The 18155-nt window shown below is 40.0% G+C and overlaps 1 protein-coding gene and 1 long non-coding RNA gene across 2 annotated transcripts in view; both read left to right on the top strand.

Moving 5' to 3' along the window:
- LOC124290981 (protein SMG5-like) overlaps nt 1-11440 on the top strand; it is a 75884-nt gene extending 64444 nt beyond the window's left edge. The window contains 6 exon segments of the mRNA XM_046727841.1: nt 2492-2551; nt 7426-7582; nt 8075-8165; nt 8593-8673; nt 10178-10335; nt 11328-11440. Of these exon segments, the coding sequence (XP_046583797.1) occupies nt 2492-2551; nt 7426-7582; nt 8075-8165; nt 8593-8673; nt 10178-10335; nt 11328-11395 (615 nt within the window). The 3' untranslated portion in view covers nt 11396-11440.
- Nucleotides 11441-12598: 1158 nt separating this feature from the next.
- On the top strand, nt 12599-16082 carry LOC124290968. The gene is made up of 2 exons (XR_006902099.1): nt 12599-15838; nt 16034-16082. It is a non-coding gene; the product is annotated as an uncharacterized LOC124290968 (long non-coding RNA).
- The last annotated feature ends 2073 nt before the right edge of the window (nt 16083-18155 follow it).

The following is an 18155-nucleotide window of genomic DNA, read 5'->3' on the forward strand; positions in this document are numbered from 1 at the left end:
GTAGCTGATGTATGTTTGTGGTGATAATGATGACATGATTGACTGACAGTGTGTTACGCTGATGAGCTTTTGTTGATAGTGAATTTGTTTGGTTGAAGGTAATATGTTTCCATACATGTTATGATAGATGTTGTGTTTGTGGGAATCAGAGGGACATTTAGCCAATTACTCATTCAGTACATAACATTTGGGGTACTTTATTTACACCCAATCATTCCAATCTTACTGCCTTTGTACAGTGAGATGAGTTTATTGGTAATGATGAAGAGGCACTGAGGGGAAGTTACAGCAAAAATTCAATCTGCTGATGCAGAATAATTCAAAACAGACACAATTCCGCCTATTTTTAATCTGTCATGCTGATCATAACATGACGGTATGGCCGTCTTACATACCTGCTGCACTGACAGTGCATATCAGACAGTGTAGGTCTTGACACCAACATAAAGGCTTATCAGCACATCACATGAGGGTCGAGCCAGGGAAGCAACTTGTCAGTGTTGACAGATGACAGCCTATCACAGATTACAGATATCCTGATGGAGGGACTGATATGTGACAAAAAGTACTCTTTTTCTTTCTGGTGATCAGGCTTGAGGAAGTATTGGTGACCAATTGCTGAAAGCTGCAACAAGAGAATAATGGCTTGGTAGTCAGTGATTTTTGTAATGTACAAGAAGCAAGTGGTCTTGTCTCTAGTGTATTGTTATTATGATCAGTATTTTTATGATTTATTTGTTAATTTCGTGGTAGATCCATGAAAGAATGCACTGGCAGCTTTGTACTGTGGCCTCAGCTCTAGGAGAGTATTCACTGACAGCTTTGTGCATTGTTCTGTACTATTGGGTCTTGTGAAAGACTTTTGTCTTCAGGCTTAGACATGTCTTATCTAGTTAATGAAGCCTTCAGCCTCACAACTGTGATAATAGTCATATGTGTCGAGACCTGTTAGTGGGACACATTCAGCTCCAAGGCTGCATTAAACATTTCCAAATTCGTCAGTATTTACAAAAATAAGAACATTAAAATAATCCAGTTTTCAACGTTACCTAATGTTTCCAAAGTGTCCTGCCAAGGGCACTTAGTTTGAAACCTTAGATAAATGTATGGGATACATATGAAATATTATGAAACCTCAAGCAATCGCCACATTACACCGTGCATCACTTATTAGTGATACAGGGGGTCTTCTGAGTATTAGCTTATAGCATATACATGATTTTATTATATTTTCAGTATGGAATGCAGAATTATTCATAGATACACTCTTACTTGCCATACTTTTGAATGTACAGACCCATTCCGTGTTGTTGATGTAACCTGCAAATATGTGAGGTACATTTCTTGTGTTCTTTGCTCGAATGGACAATCATTACATTTGCACTACATCAACCAAAATCTTGAATCTCAAATTCTTCAGATATCTTTCAAGCTAAATAGTTCCAGGAGGAATAACTATCAGTTTATTTTGGCTGGCTGCTATTTCTCAATGAATGTGAAAGATTACCGAAGTGCATAATGGTAAATGCCTTCAGGCGCCAGGAACATAACTGACACAGAGGGTACATAAATCCTTGTCTCCGTCAAGACCAGTCACATCACTTAAACATCACTCAAGCAACACTTAAGTAGCACTTAGTATGCCATGTGACAATCAAACATTGTATTAAAGATGTGTGCACATGGTTATTTTGCCCACTAGCTGTTTCTATACATCTGTCTGGATTCCAGGGTATATATCTCATGTTGGTGGTCACACCTGATGATTATGGGTGGTTAAAGTAATATTTAATTATCAAAATATTTTTTAATGATGTTAGTTCCTGTATTTTAGCGGCAAGCCAACGGCCTTAAGTTACCGCTCTTCATGTTAATTAGAGTTATCTCCCGTTGACCTAATTCTTGTCGTCCTAGCGTTTGAAATGGCGGCATGCTTGATTGGTCATGTTGTTTTTGGATAACTTTTTGCTAGTTTTTAATGCTGATCTAGACAATATTTAGGGGCGGTGGGGTAGTCTAGTGGTTAAAGCGTTGTCTCGTCACGTCGAAGACCCGGGTTCGAATCCCCACATGGGTACAATGAGTGAAGCCCATTTCTGGTGTCCCCCCGCCTTGATATTGCTGGAATATTGCTAAAAGCGGCGTAAAACCAAACTCAGTCAGTCAGTAGACAATATTTAAGCTTCATGGCATCAGTATGTAAATAACCACGCCTTTACCAGACAATCTGGTGACAGACATCATGAGCAACATTCAATACAATTTTGATACTTTGTTGTGCATTCACCGCGACAGCAAGTCTGACAACCCGATTCTCTCAGTCACCCCTTACGACAAACATTTGGTTGCTGAAGACCAATTCTAATGGGGGTCTTGATGGGGAAGAGCAGGACGTTTAGAGCGTAATACCTAACTGGGTACCTCTGTTGATGGTGGTTTAGAATTCATTTATTTCTTACGGCTGTAAAATACATGTGTCTATCTGTTCCAGAGAGATGCAGAAAGCCGGCGTAACCAGCTGATGAGAGACATGGCTCAACTGAGACTTCAGGTATGTCTGCGTGGTTGTAGAAATATGAACAAAACAAGTACCATGTCTAGTTCATCAGCTAGTAGGAGATTAAGTAGTAGGAGTGCTGATCTAGTCCATCTGAGAGGAGATGGCATCAATTCCTCATAGCCATGATTTGAAAGTGACTGGAGTAACCCTTATGTAAGTTCAAGGTCACAGTAAAGGTTAGTGGTAAAATGTCCACCACATTTGGGATAGTTTATGTTCCCTCTGATATTTTCTGGAGTTCAGCCAGTAGTTGTTATGTTTTAGTGACAATCTTTTGACTATGGTCATAGCTACATGCTTACATTGAGTAGCTCATGGCATGAATTCTAACTTGGCTTATGTTGCTGCAATATAACCTTTTGGAAAGTTCTAGACGTACTTGTATTTCATAGTAATAGTCAAGATCACACTCGGTGTTACACACTAAATACTGTATATGTTCTAGACGTACTTGTATTTCATAGTAATAGTCAAGATCACACTCGGTGTTACACACTAAATACTGTATATGTTCATGATAACTCATGAAGTGTAGACTGTAGTCTGGTGAAATCAGGGACATTTCCCAAGGGGTGCTTTCAAGTTTTGCTTTAGACCTTTCAAGGTCAGGTCAGAGGAATGTTTGGTTGTTTTTTTCTTTTTCTGCTTCTTTTTTGTGATGAATAAAACCAAAATAGAAATAATCAGAGCTTAGGTTTGGTTATAATTGAGGGTGAAGATCGTTGAATTTTGTCATAAAAGTAGATAGTTACCTTCAGATGAGGCAAGGCCAACTCTGTGTTCAGCATGTACAGTAAGTTCCATACTCAGAACAGTGAAATGGGATTTCATTTGCATGATCTTATTACTTTGTAAAAGATGTAAAATTCATGGAAAAAATGCTATTTTAGAGGTAATTGTTTAACACTTTTGGAACATCCATATATAATTGTAGATAGTAGTACAAGAGTAAATGTTGATATTGTTTTGTTTGTTTTACTGTTCTTTATCATTGTGACAAGTTGTCAGTTGACATATTGGTGTGACAGCGGGTTTTCAGCACTGTATTGGTCAGCCCCGATATGGGATACCTGTCAGTCAACAGGTTTAGAGTAAGGTTGTGGGGGACATATTTTAACTGGGTGTTGATGAGGGTCCCTGATGATGTGCATGTCATCATACTGACATCTGTTTCGACTTCTGAACTGCATGTTTATTGCATTTGAATGTCTTGTGTCTGGGAAATAGAATAATAATAAAGGGTAATTTGTTGACACATGTAAGGCTTAGCATGAAATGGTTAACTGTAATGGGCAGCTTTGTAAAGGATACTGTGTGGTGGATGATATGCTGATGTTTGTTGTATTGGATACTGTGTGGTGGATGATATGCTGGTGGTTGTATTGGATACAGTGATGGATGATATGCTGGTGGTTGTATTGGATACTGTGATGGATGATATGCTGGTGGTTGTATTGGATACCGTGATTGATGATATGCTGGTGGTAGTTGTATTGGATACTGTGATGGATGATATGCTGGTGGTAGTTGTATTGGATACTGTGATGGATGATATGCTGGTGGTAGTTGTATTGGATACTGTGATGGATGATATGCTGGTGGTAGTTGTATTGATACTGTGATGGATGATATGCTGGTGGTAGTTGTATTGGATACTGTGATGGATGATATGCTGGTGGTTGTTGTATTGATACTGTGATGGATGATATGCTGGTGGTTGTATTGGATACTGTGATGGATGATATGCTGGATACCGGATGGATGATATGGATTGGATACTGTGATGGATGATATGCTGGTGGTAGTTGTATTGGATACTGTGATGGATGATATGCTGGTGGTAGTTGTATTGGATACTGTGATGGATGATATGCTGGTGGTAGTTGTATTGGATACTGTGATGGATGATATGCTGGTGGTAGTTGTATTGAATACTGTGATGGATGATATGCTGGTGGTTTGTATTGAATACTGTGATGGATGATATGCTGGTGGTTGTTGTATTGATACTGTGATGGATGATATGCTGGTGGTTGTATTGGATACTGTGATAGATGATATGCTGGTGGTTGTATTGGATACTGTGATGGATGATATGCTGGTGGTGGTTGTATTGATACCGTGATGGATGATATGATATTGTTGATATTGGATATGATGGTGGTATGTAAGTGGTTGTATTGAATACTGTGATGGATGATATGCTGGTGGTTGTATTGAATACCGTGATGGATGATATGCTGGTGGTTGTATTGGATACTGTGATGGATGATATGCTGGTGGTTGTATTGAATACTGTGATGGATGATATGCTGGTGGTTGTATTGGATACTGTGATGGATGATATGCTGGTGGTTGTATTGGATACTGTGATGGATGATATGCTGGTGGTTGTATTGGATACTGTGATGGATGATATGCTGGTGGTTGTATTGGATTGTATTGGATGGATGATATGCTGATTGGATACTGTGATGCTGGTGGTTGTTGTATTGGATACTGTGATGGATGATATGCTGGTGGTTGTTGTATTGATACTGTGATGGATGATATGCTGGTGGTTGTTGTATTGGATACTGTGATGGTGGATGATATGCTGGTGGTTGTTGTATTGGATACCGTGATGGATGATATGCTGTGATGGTGGTTGTGGTTGTATTGACTGTGATGGATGATATGCTGATGGTTGTATTGATACCGTGATGGATGATATGCTGGTGGTTGTATTGATACTGATGGATGGATGATATGGTTGTATTGATACCGTGTACTGTGATGGATGATATGCTGGTGGTTGTATTGGATACTGTGATGGATGATATGCTGGTGGTTGTATTGGATACTGTGATGGATGATATGCTGGTGGTTGTATTGGATACTGTGATGGATGATATGCTGGTGGTTGTTGTATTGGATACTGTGATGGATGATATGCTGGTGGTTGTATTGGATATTGAATACTGTGATGGATGATATGCTGGTGGTTGTATTGAATACCGTGATGGATGATATTGCTACTGTGGTTGATATGCTGGTGGTTGTATTGGATACTGTGATGGATGATATGCTGGTGGTTGTATTGGATACTGTGATGGATGATATGCTGGTGGTTGTATTGGATACTGTGATGGATGATATGCTGATGGTTGTATTGGATACTGTGATGGATGATATGCTGGTGGTTGTATTGGATACTGTGATGGATGATATGCTGGTGGTTGTATTGGATACTGTGTGATGGATGATATGCTGGTGGTTGTATTGGATACTGTGATGGATGATATGCTGGTGGTTGTATTGGATACTGTGTGGTGGATGATATGCTGGTGGTTGTTGTATTGGATACTGTGATGGATGATATGCTGGTGGTTGTTGTATTGGATACTGTGATGGATGGTATGCTGGTGGTTGTATTGATACTGTGATGGATGATATGCTGGTGGTTGTATTGATACTGTGATGGATGATATGTTGGTGGTTGTATTGGATACTGTGGGATGGATGATATGCTGGTGGTTGTGTTGGATACTACCGTGATGGATGATATGCTGGTGGTTGTATTGGATACTGTGATGGATGATATGCTGGTGGTTGTATTGATACTGTGATGGATGATATGCTGGTGGTTGTATTGGATACTGTGTGGTGGATGATTGGATACTGTGTGGTGGATGGATTGCTGGTGGTTGTATTGGATACTGTGATGGATGATATGCTGGTGGTTGTTGTATTGAATACTGTGATGGATGATAAGCTGGTGGTTGGATATTGATGGATACTATGTGGTGGTTGTGGATACTGATGGATGCTGATGTGGTATGCTGTTGTATTGGATACTGTGATGGATGATATGCTGGTGGTTGTATTGGATACTGTGATGGATGATATGGATGATGGTGGTTGTATTGGATACTGTGATGGATGATATGCTGGTGGTTGTATTGGATACTGTGATGGATGATATGCTGGTGGTTGTATTGGTTGTATTGGACTGTGATGGATGGATGATATACTGCTGGTGGTTGTTTGTATTGGATACCGTGATGGATGATATACTGGTGGTTGTATGTATTGGATACTGTGATGGATGGTATGCTGGTGGTTGTATTGGATACTGTGATGGATGATATGCTGGTGGTTTGTATTGGATACTGTGATGGATGATATGCTGGTGGTTGTGTTGGATACTGTGATGGATGCTGCTGGTGGTTGTTTTGGATACTGTGATGGATGATATGCTGGGTTGTATTGTATTGTATTGGATACTATGCTGGTGGTTGTATTGGATACTGAGATGGATTATATGCTGGTGGTTGTATTGGATACTCTGATGGATGATATGCTGGTGGTTGTATTGGATACTGTGTGGTGGATGGTATGCTGATGGTTGTATTGGATACTGTGATGGATGGTATGCTGGTGGTTGTATTGGATACTGTGATGGATGATATGCTGATGGTTGTATTGGATACTGTGATGGATGATATGCTGGTGGTTGTATTGGATACTGTGATGGATGGTATGCTGGTGGTTGTATTGGATACTGATGGATGGTAAGCTGATGGTTGTATTGGATACTGTGGTGGATGATATGCTGGTGGTTGTATTGGATACTGTGATGGATGATATGCTGGTGGTTGTATTGGATACTGTGATGGATGATATGCTGATGGTTGTATTGGATACTGTGATGGATGATATGCTGGTGGTTGTATTGGATACTGTGATGGATGATATGCTGGTGGTTGTATTGGATACTGAGATGGATGGTATGCTGATGGTTGTATTGGATACTGAGATGGATGGTAAGCTGATGGTTGTATTGGATACTGTGATGGATGATATGCTGGTGGTTGTATTGTCAGGCGGAAGTGAGCCAGCTGGAAGGGTCCCTCCAGGAGTCTGAGCAGCCCATGTTCCCTCCATACGTGATCACTGAAACCTCCACCCTGTGCTCCTCACTCCCCCTCGTCAAGCAGCTCATCGTCAGTGCCAGGGGCATCATGGTCATCCCCCTCTCAGGTAAGTCCAGGACCTGTTAGCCAGCCTGCTGCCCTTTGCTAGGATCCATACTTTGAATATGCTGTTTTGTGAGTTAAATGTTTACAGTTGTATGGCATCGTTGTGTTCTATGTTTGATCGTACTTTGTATACAAGAGCAGCTAACCACAATCTTCAGCTAGATCTGTACACTGACACTCGATTAACTTTCACACTTAAAACAGGCATGGTGAGTCCTAGTCTGTTGTACAGACTCTGAAACAAATATACCCAGTGTTGCCCATGCAAGTTAGATTTCCACAGTTTTAGGCTGAAAATGATGAAAGTCTCTGGGCTCCTTTTCATTGAATTTTATTTTAATTTTAAAACCTTTTTTTCTGTTAAAATATGTTTATTTAAGAGACTAGCTGTTAGTCTAGGTGAGTCCATGTATTGATATATATGGTGACAGGCTGTCTTATATAGCATCATTAGTCTTTCTAGGAATTACTGTTATAAGTCCTGGTGTTTCAGTTATTGACAGTTTGGACTTCATGAAAAAAGAGAGTTCTGGAGCCCGGGAGGCAATTCGATGGTTGGAGAATGAGTTCAGGAAGGGGAACAGGTATGTCAGGAGGTGTAATTCATGGAGGACTATCATCAGCTCTCCTGTTTACAAATGATTGGATGTTGAAGAGGCATAGAAGCTTGTCAAAAGATGCAAATATATTTCTTCAGGGGTCAGACTCGATCACTTGGTTTGTTGTATGTCATGACATCCCAGTTGCATGGATTAATGCACATGATGTAAATCACTGGACACTGCAATATACTACATCTCTCTCACAGTCTCCTAACCACATTATTTTCCCTTGTACCCGCCCATTTTGCAATGCTAAAGCCCTGAATGAAGCAAGTCTAGATTTCCCAAGGTTCAGTTTCTGAATCTGTTTCTGTCAAACCTATTTATTCAGAGTCAGTCAGTCACTCATTTTGAATCAAAAGTTTGCCTACTGTTGTCTCATGTGACAGTAATTGTCCCTGGTTTGTAGGTACATCCGTGCCCAGAAGAGCAATGAAACACTCCCAGGCAACAACCAAAGGATGCTAAAGAAGAGGAACCGAGATCAGTGGTAGGAAGACTGACATCTCCATTTCTATATATCCTCTTTGACTGAGTGTTAGCAGTAGTGTGTATATATTGTCTACAGATCAGTCTTCTTTACTCTTTGAGTGCCAAAATAACTGATGAAATATTTTCTGTTGGAGAACTGGAGCTGTAAAAACTCAATCAATGACATGTCTAAACATGGAAAGAAATGGTTCTTTAGCAGATAGATGACAGGGATCAAATTGTGCTTAATGTACATATCAGGGCATGACAAATATTGAAATGGCATGGGTGAAGTATTTTCAATGTGTATTTCACAACTAGAATTATAAAAATAATGCACACCATGATTGATTTCATGGAAAATGTGATATATTTGTCCGTCTGAAATGATTTTAAAACTATTTTTTGCAACCAATCAATCTGTGTATTGGCGACGGGCGGTTGGGGTAGCCTAGTGGTTAAAGCGTTGGCCCGTCACGCCGAAGGCCCGGGTTCGATTCCCCACATGGGCACAATGTGTTAAGCCCATTTCTGGTGTCCCCTGCCATGATATTGCTGGAATATTGCTAAAAGCGGCGTAAAACTAAACTCAGTCAGTCAGTCAGTCAGTCAGTGTATTGGCGACACTCCCAAACTCACAGTTTAGCATGGGAGCGGCCATTTTGAATGCCAGTGTGCATAACAGGAAATCCCAGTTTGGACGACATCAAAGTTTTGGGTTGGTTAATGGGTGCAGGACAAATGGAACTATTCTAGCTGTCTTGATAGAGCTATCATGTTAACAGGTTTACATGATGTTTTCTGATTTATTGAACAACAAATTGAAATGACATAATTGTTGTGATGTTTTAAGTTTAATTGGATCATCAAAAGGTATGGGCATTTATTTTCACAAAGGCACACTTGAATTATCTGTCTGGTGCCTTATGGCACCCTTTGAAAACAAAATCTGTCCTGTATCGGGTGATATGATTGGGGACTGCGACTCTGGTTGCCACACTGTTTCGACATCTTACTCTTGGGAACAGGTAGATGTGCTGGTGTGGCTAGTGTTCTTTCCAGGCTGCTCTATAAAGACCCTTGAAGATCCGGGAGAAGAGTAGGTCTTCAGCAACCCATGCTTGGCACAAAAGGCGACTATGCTTGTCGTAAGAGGCGACTAACGGGATCGGGTGGTCAGGCTCGCTGACTTGGTTGACACATGTCATCGGTTCCCAATTGTGCAGATCGTAGCTCATGCTGTTGATTACTGGATTGTCTGGTCCAGACTCGATTATTAACAGACCGCCGCCATATAACTGGAATATTGCTGAGTGCGGCGTAAAACTAAACTCACTCACTCACTCACTCACTCCACAAAGCTGCCTTAGTGCTATAATGTTCAGGTGGAGGAGTTGAAGTCATCTTAGATTTGTGGAATGGGGCACAGGCCTTTGTGGTGTAGAGATTTGAGATATATCTGTTTTTAGGTCACAAGTCCAATTATTCAGTGTGTTATGAGGGCTGAATATAATTTGTTGCAGGTGTTTGAGTGAGATACTGAGTTGTTCTCGGTACCTGGCACAGCAGAGTGGGAACTTCAGCTCTGGCAGTGTGGTGGCCATTTTGACTGACCACCAGCTGGACACAGAACAGACGCTCCCTGCAATCAGACACGCCATCGCAGCCAGCCAGCAAGAAGGTATGTCTTCCTTATGTCAGATCATTTGGTTTTATCATATGGCAAAACTGCAAAAGTAGCGGCCATGAAATAGTGGAGATCTGTGATTTAAGCCAGATCTGTGATTTATACAATAACAGATGCCTTGTCCATATGACCAAAACATCATCAGCTAGTCCATATGTTTAGGCATCAGTAGGATATCGTCAAGTCATGCTACATACCGTACTCTCCCATCAATAGAGGGCAAGTCCAGAGCCACACATTTGTGTACCAAGACTTATTATCCCCCGCAACGCGTTTTGCGGGGTATTAAAATGGACTCCGTCCGTGCGTGCGTCCGTCCGTCCGTCCGTCCATGCACATTTGTCTTTCCGGAGCAGAACTCTAAAACTGTTCACTATTTCTTCACCAAACTTGGCACATAGATAGATCTGGTGGTGTACTGGTGCCTTTTGGTAGTTTTGGAATTCTGAATAAAATATTTTTGGCATTTCCATGGCAACAAGTTTAACTTAGACTGAAATTAGTGGTAGTGCTCTTTTCCGGAGCAGAACTCTAAAACCGTTTCAATACTCTCCTTCCACTTTTCTATATACACACCTAAATATTTGACATAATCATAACTCGTAGACATAATCATGAAGAGTATTTTGCCATTGGGGGGGATATTGATGACTTTGTCTTCTTGTTTTCCAAATTAAGGATAGAGACTCAAGAGGAAAGTCATTAAAGACGTTACACATATTTGGGGAGGAGCATGAAAAGATACATTATACAATATAAAGTGCTTTTCCATTTTGTCTTTCCATGGAGGATCTTGAAAATAATGTACAAGGAAATTGGGCATGTTGAACAATATGACAAGCATCATGGGAGGGTCATTATTTTCCCCACCCTGTAATATATTACAGATTGCAACATTTCTGGTACTCAGTACAGTATAATTGTCGATTATGTTGATCTTTGAAACACTATCTATACCAATACCCATATTATGTTTCTGTTTCCAGGTGTAAGCATTGAGAACATTGTTGACTTTGCCTCCCGCTGGAAGGATGTCTGTAAGAGCAAAGGTTGAGACTACCACACCAGATCAGGGACTGATCTTCACAATAAATGCAAAGGAATCCAGACATGTACTATCCAGATAGTATCTGGGACAGCCTATCTCAGAGTCGGGTAACCTTAGCAGTCTGATGCCAGACAGTCATCAGGTCTTCTGATGGTATGGAAGACTCTTCAGAGTCATCAGCCTCTCTTGTACCGGTGGAAGTCTGCGTACAGAATAGGATTCTCATTCAACACAGGATTCTAATATTTGAGAAATATTGAACGGATTTTTGTGGAAATCTTTTCTATTTCTCAACAGAGGCCGTAAAATATAGGTGCAGATTCATTCAGTGATCATTAAGGTTAGATGAGGAGATTGCTTCTCAGTGATGGAGGCGATCTGATTGAAGATGCTTGCCTATGGAATCCAGTAATATTCCTTTGATAAAGGACGATTGGAGACTGTGACTTGGTGGCCAAGTTCGTAATGGAAAGTTACTTTGCTGACTTGCAAATGTGACTCAATTAGTGCTGCATGGCAATTTGTAATATAATCAGAAATGTTTGTGACAAGTTGACATGGTGTCAGTTTCTTGCTTTTATCTTATTTTATGAGCTATTGATGTTGTTTCCCTTGTTTAATTCATCACTGGAACCTTCTGATGTTTGTGATGTATAGAAGCAAGGGACACAATACATCTGCTAATTATTTTACATGGTGATATATGTTCTCCAATCCATGTTTAGAAAGCCGCTCCCAGAACCCTGCCCCACCCTTTCTCCTGTCCAATTGCCGCCGTTTTAATATGGCTGTCCACCTGCCCCAGCTGCGTACAAACAACAGTTTTGTACCAGTCCTACCCGTTCGACCGTCACAGTGTGCCAGCTGCCACAAAACTGTCCCCATTCAAGTTCCTAGAAGTTTGGAATAGTTCTACCCATGTCACCCAAGTGCCCCATTCCCATCCTCCCCATTCCCAACAGGTGGTAATGTTTCCCCAGCTATACCATCTCCTTGCCTGCTGTCTCATACTCGGCACCCATCATCCAGGACTACAGATTCACACTGCAATCAGACTCTACCTTCAAAATGACCATCACCTCACTGAACCCAGTGTGCACTCCCGTCATAACCCTCACCCCAGGTTAAACATGTCCTCAACCAAAACCTCACTGTTGTGTCCCTATCACCACTGATGCCTGCCTGTTTGTCCTATCTCCCCCACACACACACACACACAAGCCTGACTTCTGTGTCCCTATCTACCCCACAAGTCTGACTTCTATGTCCCCATCCACCCACAAGCCTGACTTCCTTGTCCCCATCCACCCATAAGTCTGACTTCTATGTCCCTATCTACCCACAAGTCTGACTTCTGTGTCCCCATCCAGCCACAAGTCTGACTTCTATGTCCCCATCCACCCACAAGCCTGACTTCCTTGTCCCCATCAACCCACAAGTCTGACTTCCTTGTCCCCATCAACCCACAAGCCTGACTTCCTTGTCCCCATCATCCCACAAGCCTGACTTCCTTGTCCCCATCCACCCACAAGCCTGACTTCCTTGTCCCCATCCACCCACAAGCCTGACTTCTGTGTCCCCATCCACCCCAGCATCTCCCCTCCAAGGATACTGATCCAGTCACACACATGTGTAAAGACCAATACAAACATATATATAAATACATTGTGTCTACAATGAAATTGCTCACAAACATTTGGAGGAACATGAGAATATTTTCTTATTTTCTAAGTAAACAATTGTTGGTTCTGGACAATGTATTACTCTCTGGTGTGTGTGATTGTAGTTGATGAACCTTCTCTGATTTCACCATATGCTGAAATAGGAAGACCTGTATGCTTTGTGTGTTACCATAATATCCATTATTTTGTAGATGAAGCAGTTTTGTGTCCTTGTTTCATAAAATGTCTTGTTACAGTTATCCCTGAACTAATATTACTTGCGAAACCATAGTTTTGACAAACAAAATAAACCAAGCTACTAGGTTATTAATCGCCCAGGCTTTCAATATCTGAATAGATGACATATCCTTATTAATATTCAAAATACAACATCTCTTTCAATACAACTGCAGGATGCATAATGACCTCCTTTCATTATGGAAATGGCTAAAAGAAATATTTTATCTACAAAAGGTTTAACTCAAATATTAATTGGCTGTCCGTGGCATGGACTGGTCAGGACATATGATTATAAGTCAAGTGAGCCAAGGTCATAGCCTGCTTGTCCTCATCCAGCATCAGTTCCCATTGGTGGCATCTGCAGACATCTCCCGAATCCCAAAGGTTTAATGAGCTGAAACTTCACAATCTTCATCCCACCATTGATGACACTTAAATTTGTTCAAGAGGTTTGAATCTGACTTTCAATGTGTCTGCCATTAAGTTGTGACCTTTCTTTGACCTTTGACATCACCCTGCTCCTAAATATTTCCGTCAATCATTTGCAGGCACTGTAAACATCATCCCATCAGAAAACACTGGACCAAACAAATATCGTATTTTAGATGCTTGTTCCAACCAATGATAAGTCCTGAATTTGTTCTTGAGGTTCCAGCCCAATTTTCAATTATGATGAAACTGAAAGAGCTCTGTATGGCAATTACAGATTACAGTATAGCAATTAATGTTATTATTATATCAGGCCTTTGCACTTTCTCCCTACCGAAAGCTGAAACTCCATTAATTTCCCAGTGTGTGTCATTGGTAGTCTGGCTCAGCCTCCAATGCTGACATTATGAGTTTGGTCCTCGATTTGACCCTTGCACTTGGATCTTCTCCTAAATGCACTCAAAATGGTTTTCTAAGTGGTTGTCTTTTTATGTTCTAAAGTGACGACCAGATGAGCTACAGTACTTGGGCACTCTTTTTATCTTAATCTGGATAACAAATATACTTCTGTTAGTTCGTTACAAGTATCATCAAGTATTGTGTCTTGTGACAAATTTGTTTATGTAAAAAGAATGAAATCTCAAAGTTAATTTACTCTGACCTTGTCTGATTTTGAAACACTGGATGACCATTTACACTGCCAGATGCAATATCGCACATTAAATAAATGTAAATCGTGTTTATTCATATTCCAGGTCACTTCCTCATTGAAACGCTCAGGATGAAATATCCATGGTCATGTTGACATTATTTCATACATATTAATATATAAATATATATTTCATTCTGTGGAATGTATATTTACTACTGAGAATTTGGCAACACAATACAAAGTTTCAGACAATGTTAGTGTTATGTTGAAGGTTGTTGTGAATTTATTACTTACCATGTACATACATACCTGAGTTGGTTTCTCAGCATTAGTGAATATACCAGATTGCCATGGTAATTGTTATGGAATTGGTATGTGTTTGAGAATGTTGGTTTAAAAGCAATATTATGTTTAAGGGGAAAATGCCAGCTTGTATGAAATCAGGCAATACATTACGGTTCATTTAGGATAGTCTTCATTCAACATGTCAGTTCAGTACAGGAGTAGGACCTTAACATGAAGGATATCTGGGCAACCATGGACAGAAGTAATATTGGCCCTAAAATGTTATTTTGCCTGAAACATGCTTTCTAGACAGGCTGGCTTTGAAAACTGTATGTGTGGTTGTTTGTATGGCACTCGGCATCTAATCTCGAACAGATGAATAGTATGTATGATCCTTTCTATAAGTCGATTTTTAAATCTTGAATGTTTTCCTCTGAAGTCTCAGGTTCAATATTGATATGATATGCACAGCCTTTGATCTCCATGTCATCACAGTCCATTGGAATGTATCCTTTATCAAAGAACTTTTTCAGGTGGAACTACACGTTTTTGACACAACAATGGCCTCAACGTATTAATATTGGTTCAGTTTATGCTTACAAAGTCAGGAACTCATTGGGAAGTTGGATTTGGGTTTTTGGTTAGGGTATTTTTATTCACCTTTCTATAAAAACAACCTATATATCCTGCAAATATAAAATGTTTATGGAGTATCTTTGCAGAGAATATACAGCTTCACACATTGGTAGAATCCTGTGTCACTAGAATGGAATCTTGTCACTGAAACCAACATGTCAGCATGAGTTCATTGCAGTAGCCATTTAATCCTTTTTACTGGGATGGGAATTGGAAGATACAGATCCTTGTGACCTGCTATGATTAATTCAGTGCTATATTTGTGGAATAGAACATTACAGCTTCAAATTAACCACCAATAAAATAATCTGTGAGTGGATGAAAATGTACTGTCCCATTGGCTATATTCTGGCACAACACAAGACGGTCGTACCATTGTAAGTGACCTTGGGATAATGGTTAAATAAATATGTTGGATATATTGTTGGAGCAGTGCAGAATACTTTCTAAGGGTCTTGAGAAACTGAACAGTTTCTACACGAACTTGTTTCCATCAAGACACTTGTGAAAGTGGGAGACTCTGATGAGCACTGTAGGGTACCAATGGTATGGTGGTTATACAAGGATGTTTTTGTCACTAAGGCTATTGAGAGTATATTTGATTGGACATGTACACACAAGATTTGCAAATGTTGACGCATATTATGTCCATTCTGCAGTGAAAGTTTTGCTGATTGTTCGTGCAAACTTTTGCCATGGTATTTTATCGAATGGAAAATGTAAAATATATTTCATTTGCAGAAAATGTTATTGTACCTGTACAAGCTCTGTGATAAAGTCTGACTTTGAAGTTGAGATGTCTCGTTTCTCTTTCGAGTGAGATCAACAAATGATAGAGTTTTGTAAGATATACTGTTTAAATTTAAATTATTTGATGGGTGTACGTTTTCACAGAATGACAGTCATAAAAAGATATAGTTGAAAAACACAATGCAACATTTTTACACATTTTATTGGTCAGAGATCAGAGGACTGCAGGAACAAAACAGTAAATCCGAAAAAGTTTTGCTACGTTTTCCCGGGAATCGAACAGTGAAGTGCAGATTTCCACGCCAACAAGACCCTTTTATAACAGGAGTTGTCTCCCCTAGACTGTTTTTTCCTTGATATTCCCACTCTTAAAACGTGTATAGTACTGTGATTTGTTAGCATCGGTGAATAATTAGTTAAGTGGATAGTTCTGTGTTTAATATTTTCGCTTTTAAGGAAGAACAAAGTCATATCTTAACAGTTATTTCTTCTAAAAGTATATTCCAAAATGTTAGGATAACCGTTATTTATTGTATTTCCTATCAATATTGATGTGAAAATATTAAATAATATTTATGAGTATATGAACAATACGTAATGCTTGTAAAAGCAGGAAGGCAATCTTATCAGTCATTCTGAACTTCAGATCAAAGCAAATGTTGAAGACAAACTTGATATTTAGAGAATCATTTATCTGGATCACACTTGTGGGATATTTTACTACAGGCGTTAATTGGATGTTTCTTGGTGCGAGAGAAGAAATATCCTTTCGGCTCATTTATTCGTCAGTTTCTCAAAATGCTGTTAGCGATCATCGAGTGTGTTAATGGCGTGTGATGTAGTTGACGTAAAGCGCGTATCACAACCGGTTAAACGAAGTAGTGACACGCACAGCGATTTGTCAGTTTGCCTGCACGTGCAACCCCATCCGACATCGCGACGCGGAAGTTATTCACGCATTTGATGCAGGTAAAATCAACCAGGTGCTAGGCGTCGTAGTGAATATTTTGTACATGATTTGTCACGCGTGAACATAACATGTTGACTTCACAGGTAAAGACAATCTGACAGTATGATATTCTGGCGTCATCTTTTATTCATCCTACTATGTATTTCGATAAATGCCTTCATACAAATTAGTTATTCCTCGTTAAATTATTATTGTCGTGTTATGTTAACCATGGAGGTTTAAAGTTCCTGTTATTCATGGGAATGGTTATATCAGGAAGGGAAACCCAGTGTATGTGTCCCACTGAGTAACTTCCTGGTGTAGGCTAGGTTGGGGATGTTATTCTCGGCTCCAATTAGTTTGTATTCTACAGGATTCATCATTCGCGATTACAAAGGATAACTGTAGCATTATAACATTAGGAATCCGTTATCTTACATATTCTGTAAACGGGATCATAATAATCCAGACAAAATTGGGTTTATTGATATTCTAGACTGCTGATGGGGAGCGGATGGGCCCAGTATATGAAACCCGGATGACTACGAGGTCTGCTATGTAGATTTACTGGCCACTTAACTCTCGAATATTTACAGGCGCCGCGATGTGGTTCATTATTTTACGGACTACTGCGAAAAAACAACACTCCATTAATGTCATATATTTGTGAAAATTTAGATCAATTTTCGTGTTCATTTTTTCTTCACTGCTATTGGAATTAATCATCCATGTGACGAAGTACGGAGCCGCAGGTTCAAAGCACGAAGATCCTTGACTGTCTCGGAAACAATCACCTTAGTCTGCCTTTCCAAATCAGCCAGTAAACAAGACGAGGATAACTGTAAGCATGGAAGATTCTGTAATCCATCCATTCAGCATGATGATGTCGAGTCGTCGGTCACGATGATTTCAGCTAACGGCGGTCTCTGTTTCAAGGACGGAATATCATGGAGACTAGATAGGGCACCCGGCATTCATGAGTCTACAACCAGAGTCCAGTCTCATCCAAAGAAAAGTATGAAGTGTTACCGTTTGCTGTGTCTTTTGCAAACTTCCGATATTCAATCTTCCTGTCATTGTGAGATTATAGGCGTACGGTAAAAGGGATTATTTAAGAGAGATTTGGTCGACCATTGGATCCTGTTCATTTTCATCTGTAGCCCA

This window comes from Haliotis rubra, unplaced genomic scaffold (assembly GCF_003918875.1).
Source record: "Haliotis rubra isolate DU_JTF1 unplaced genomic scaffold, ASM391887v1 Scf48, whole genome shotgun sequence".
Classification (NCBI taxonomy): Eukaryota; Metazoa; Mollusca; class Gastropoda; order Lepetellida; family Haliotidae; genus Haliotis; species Haliotis rubra.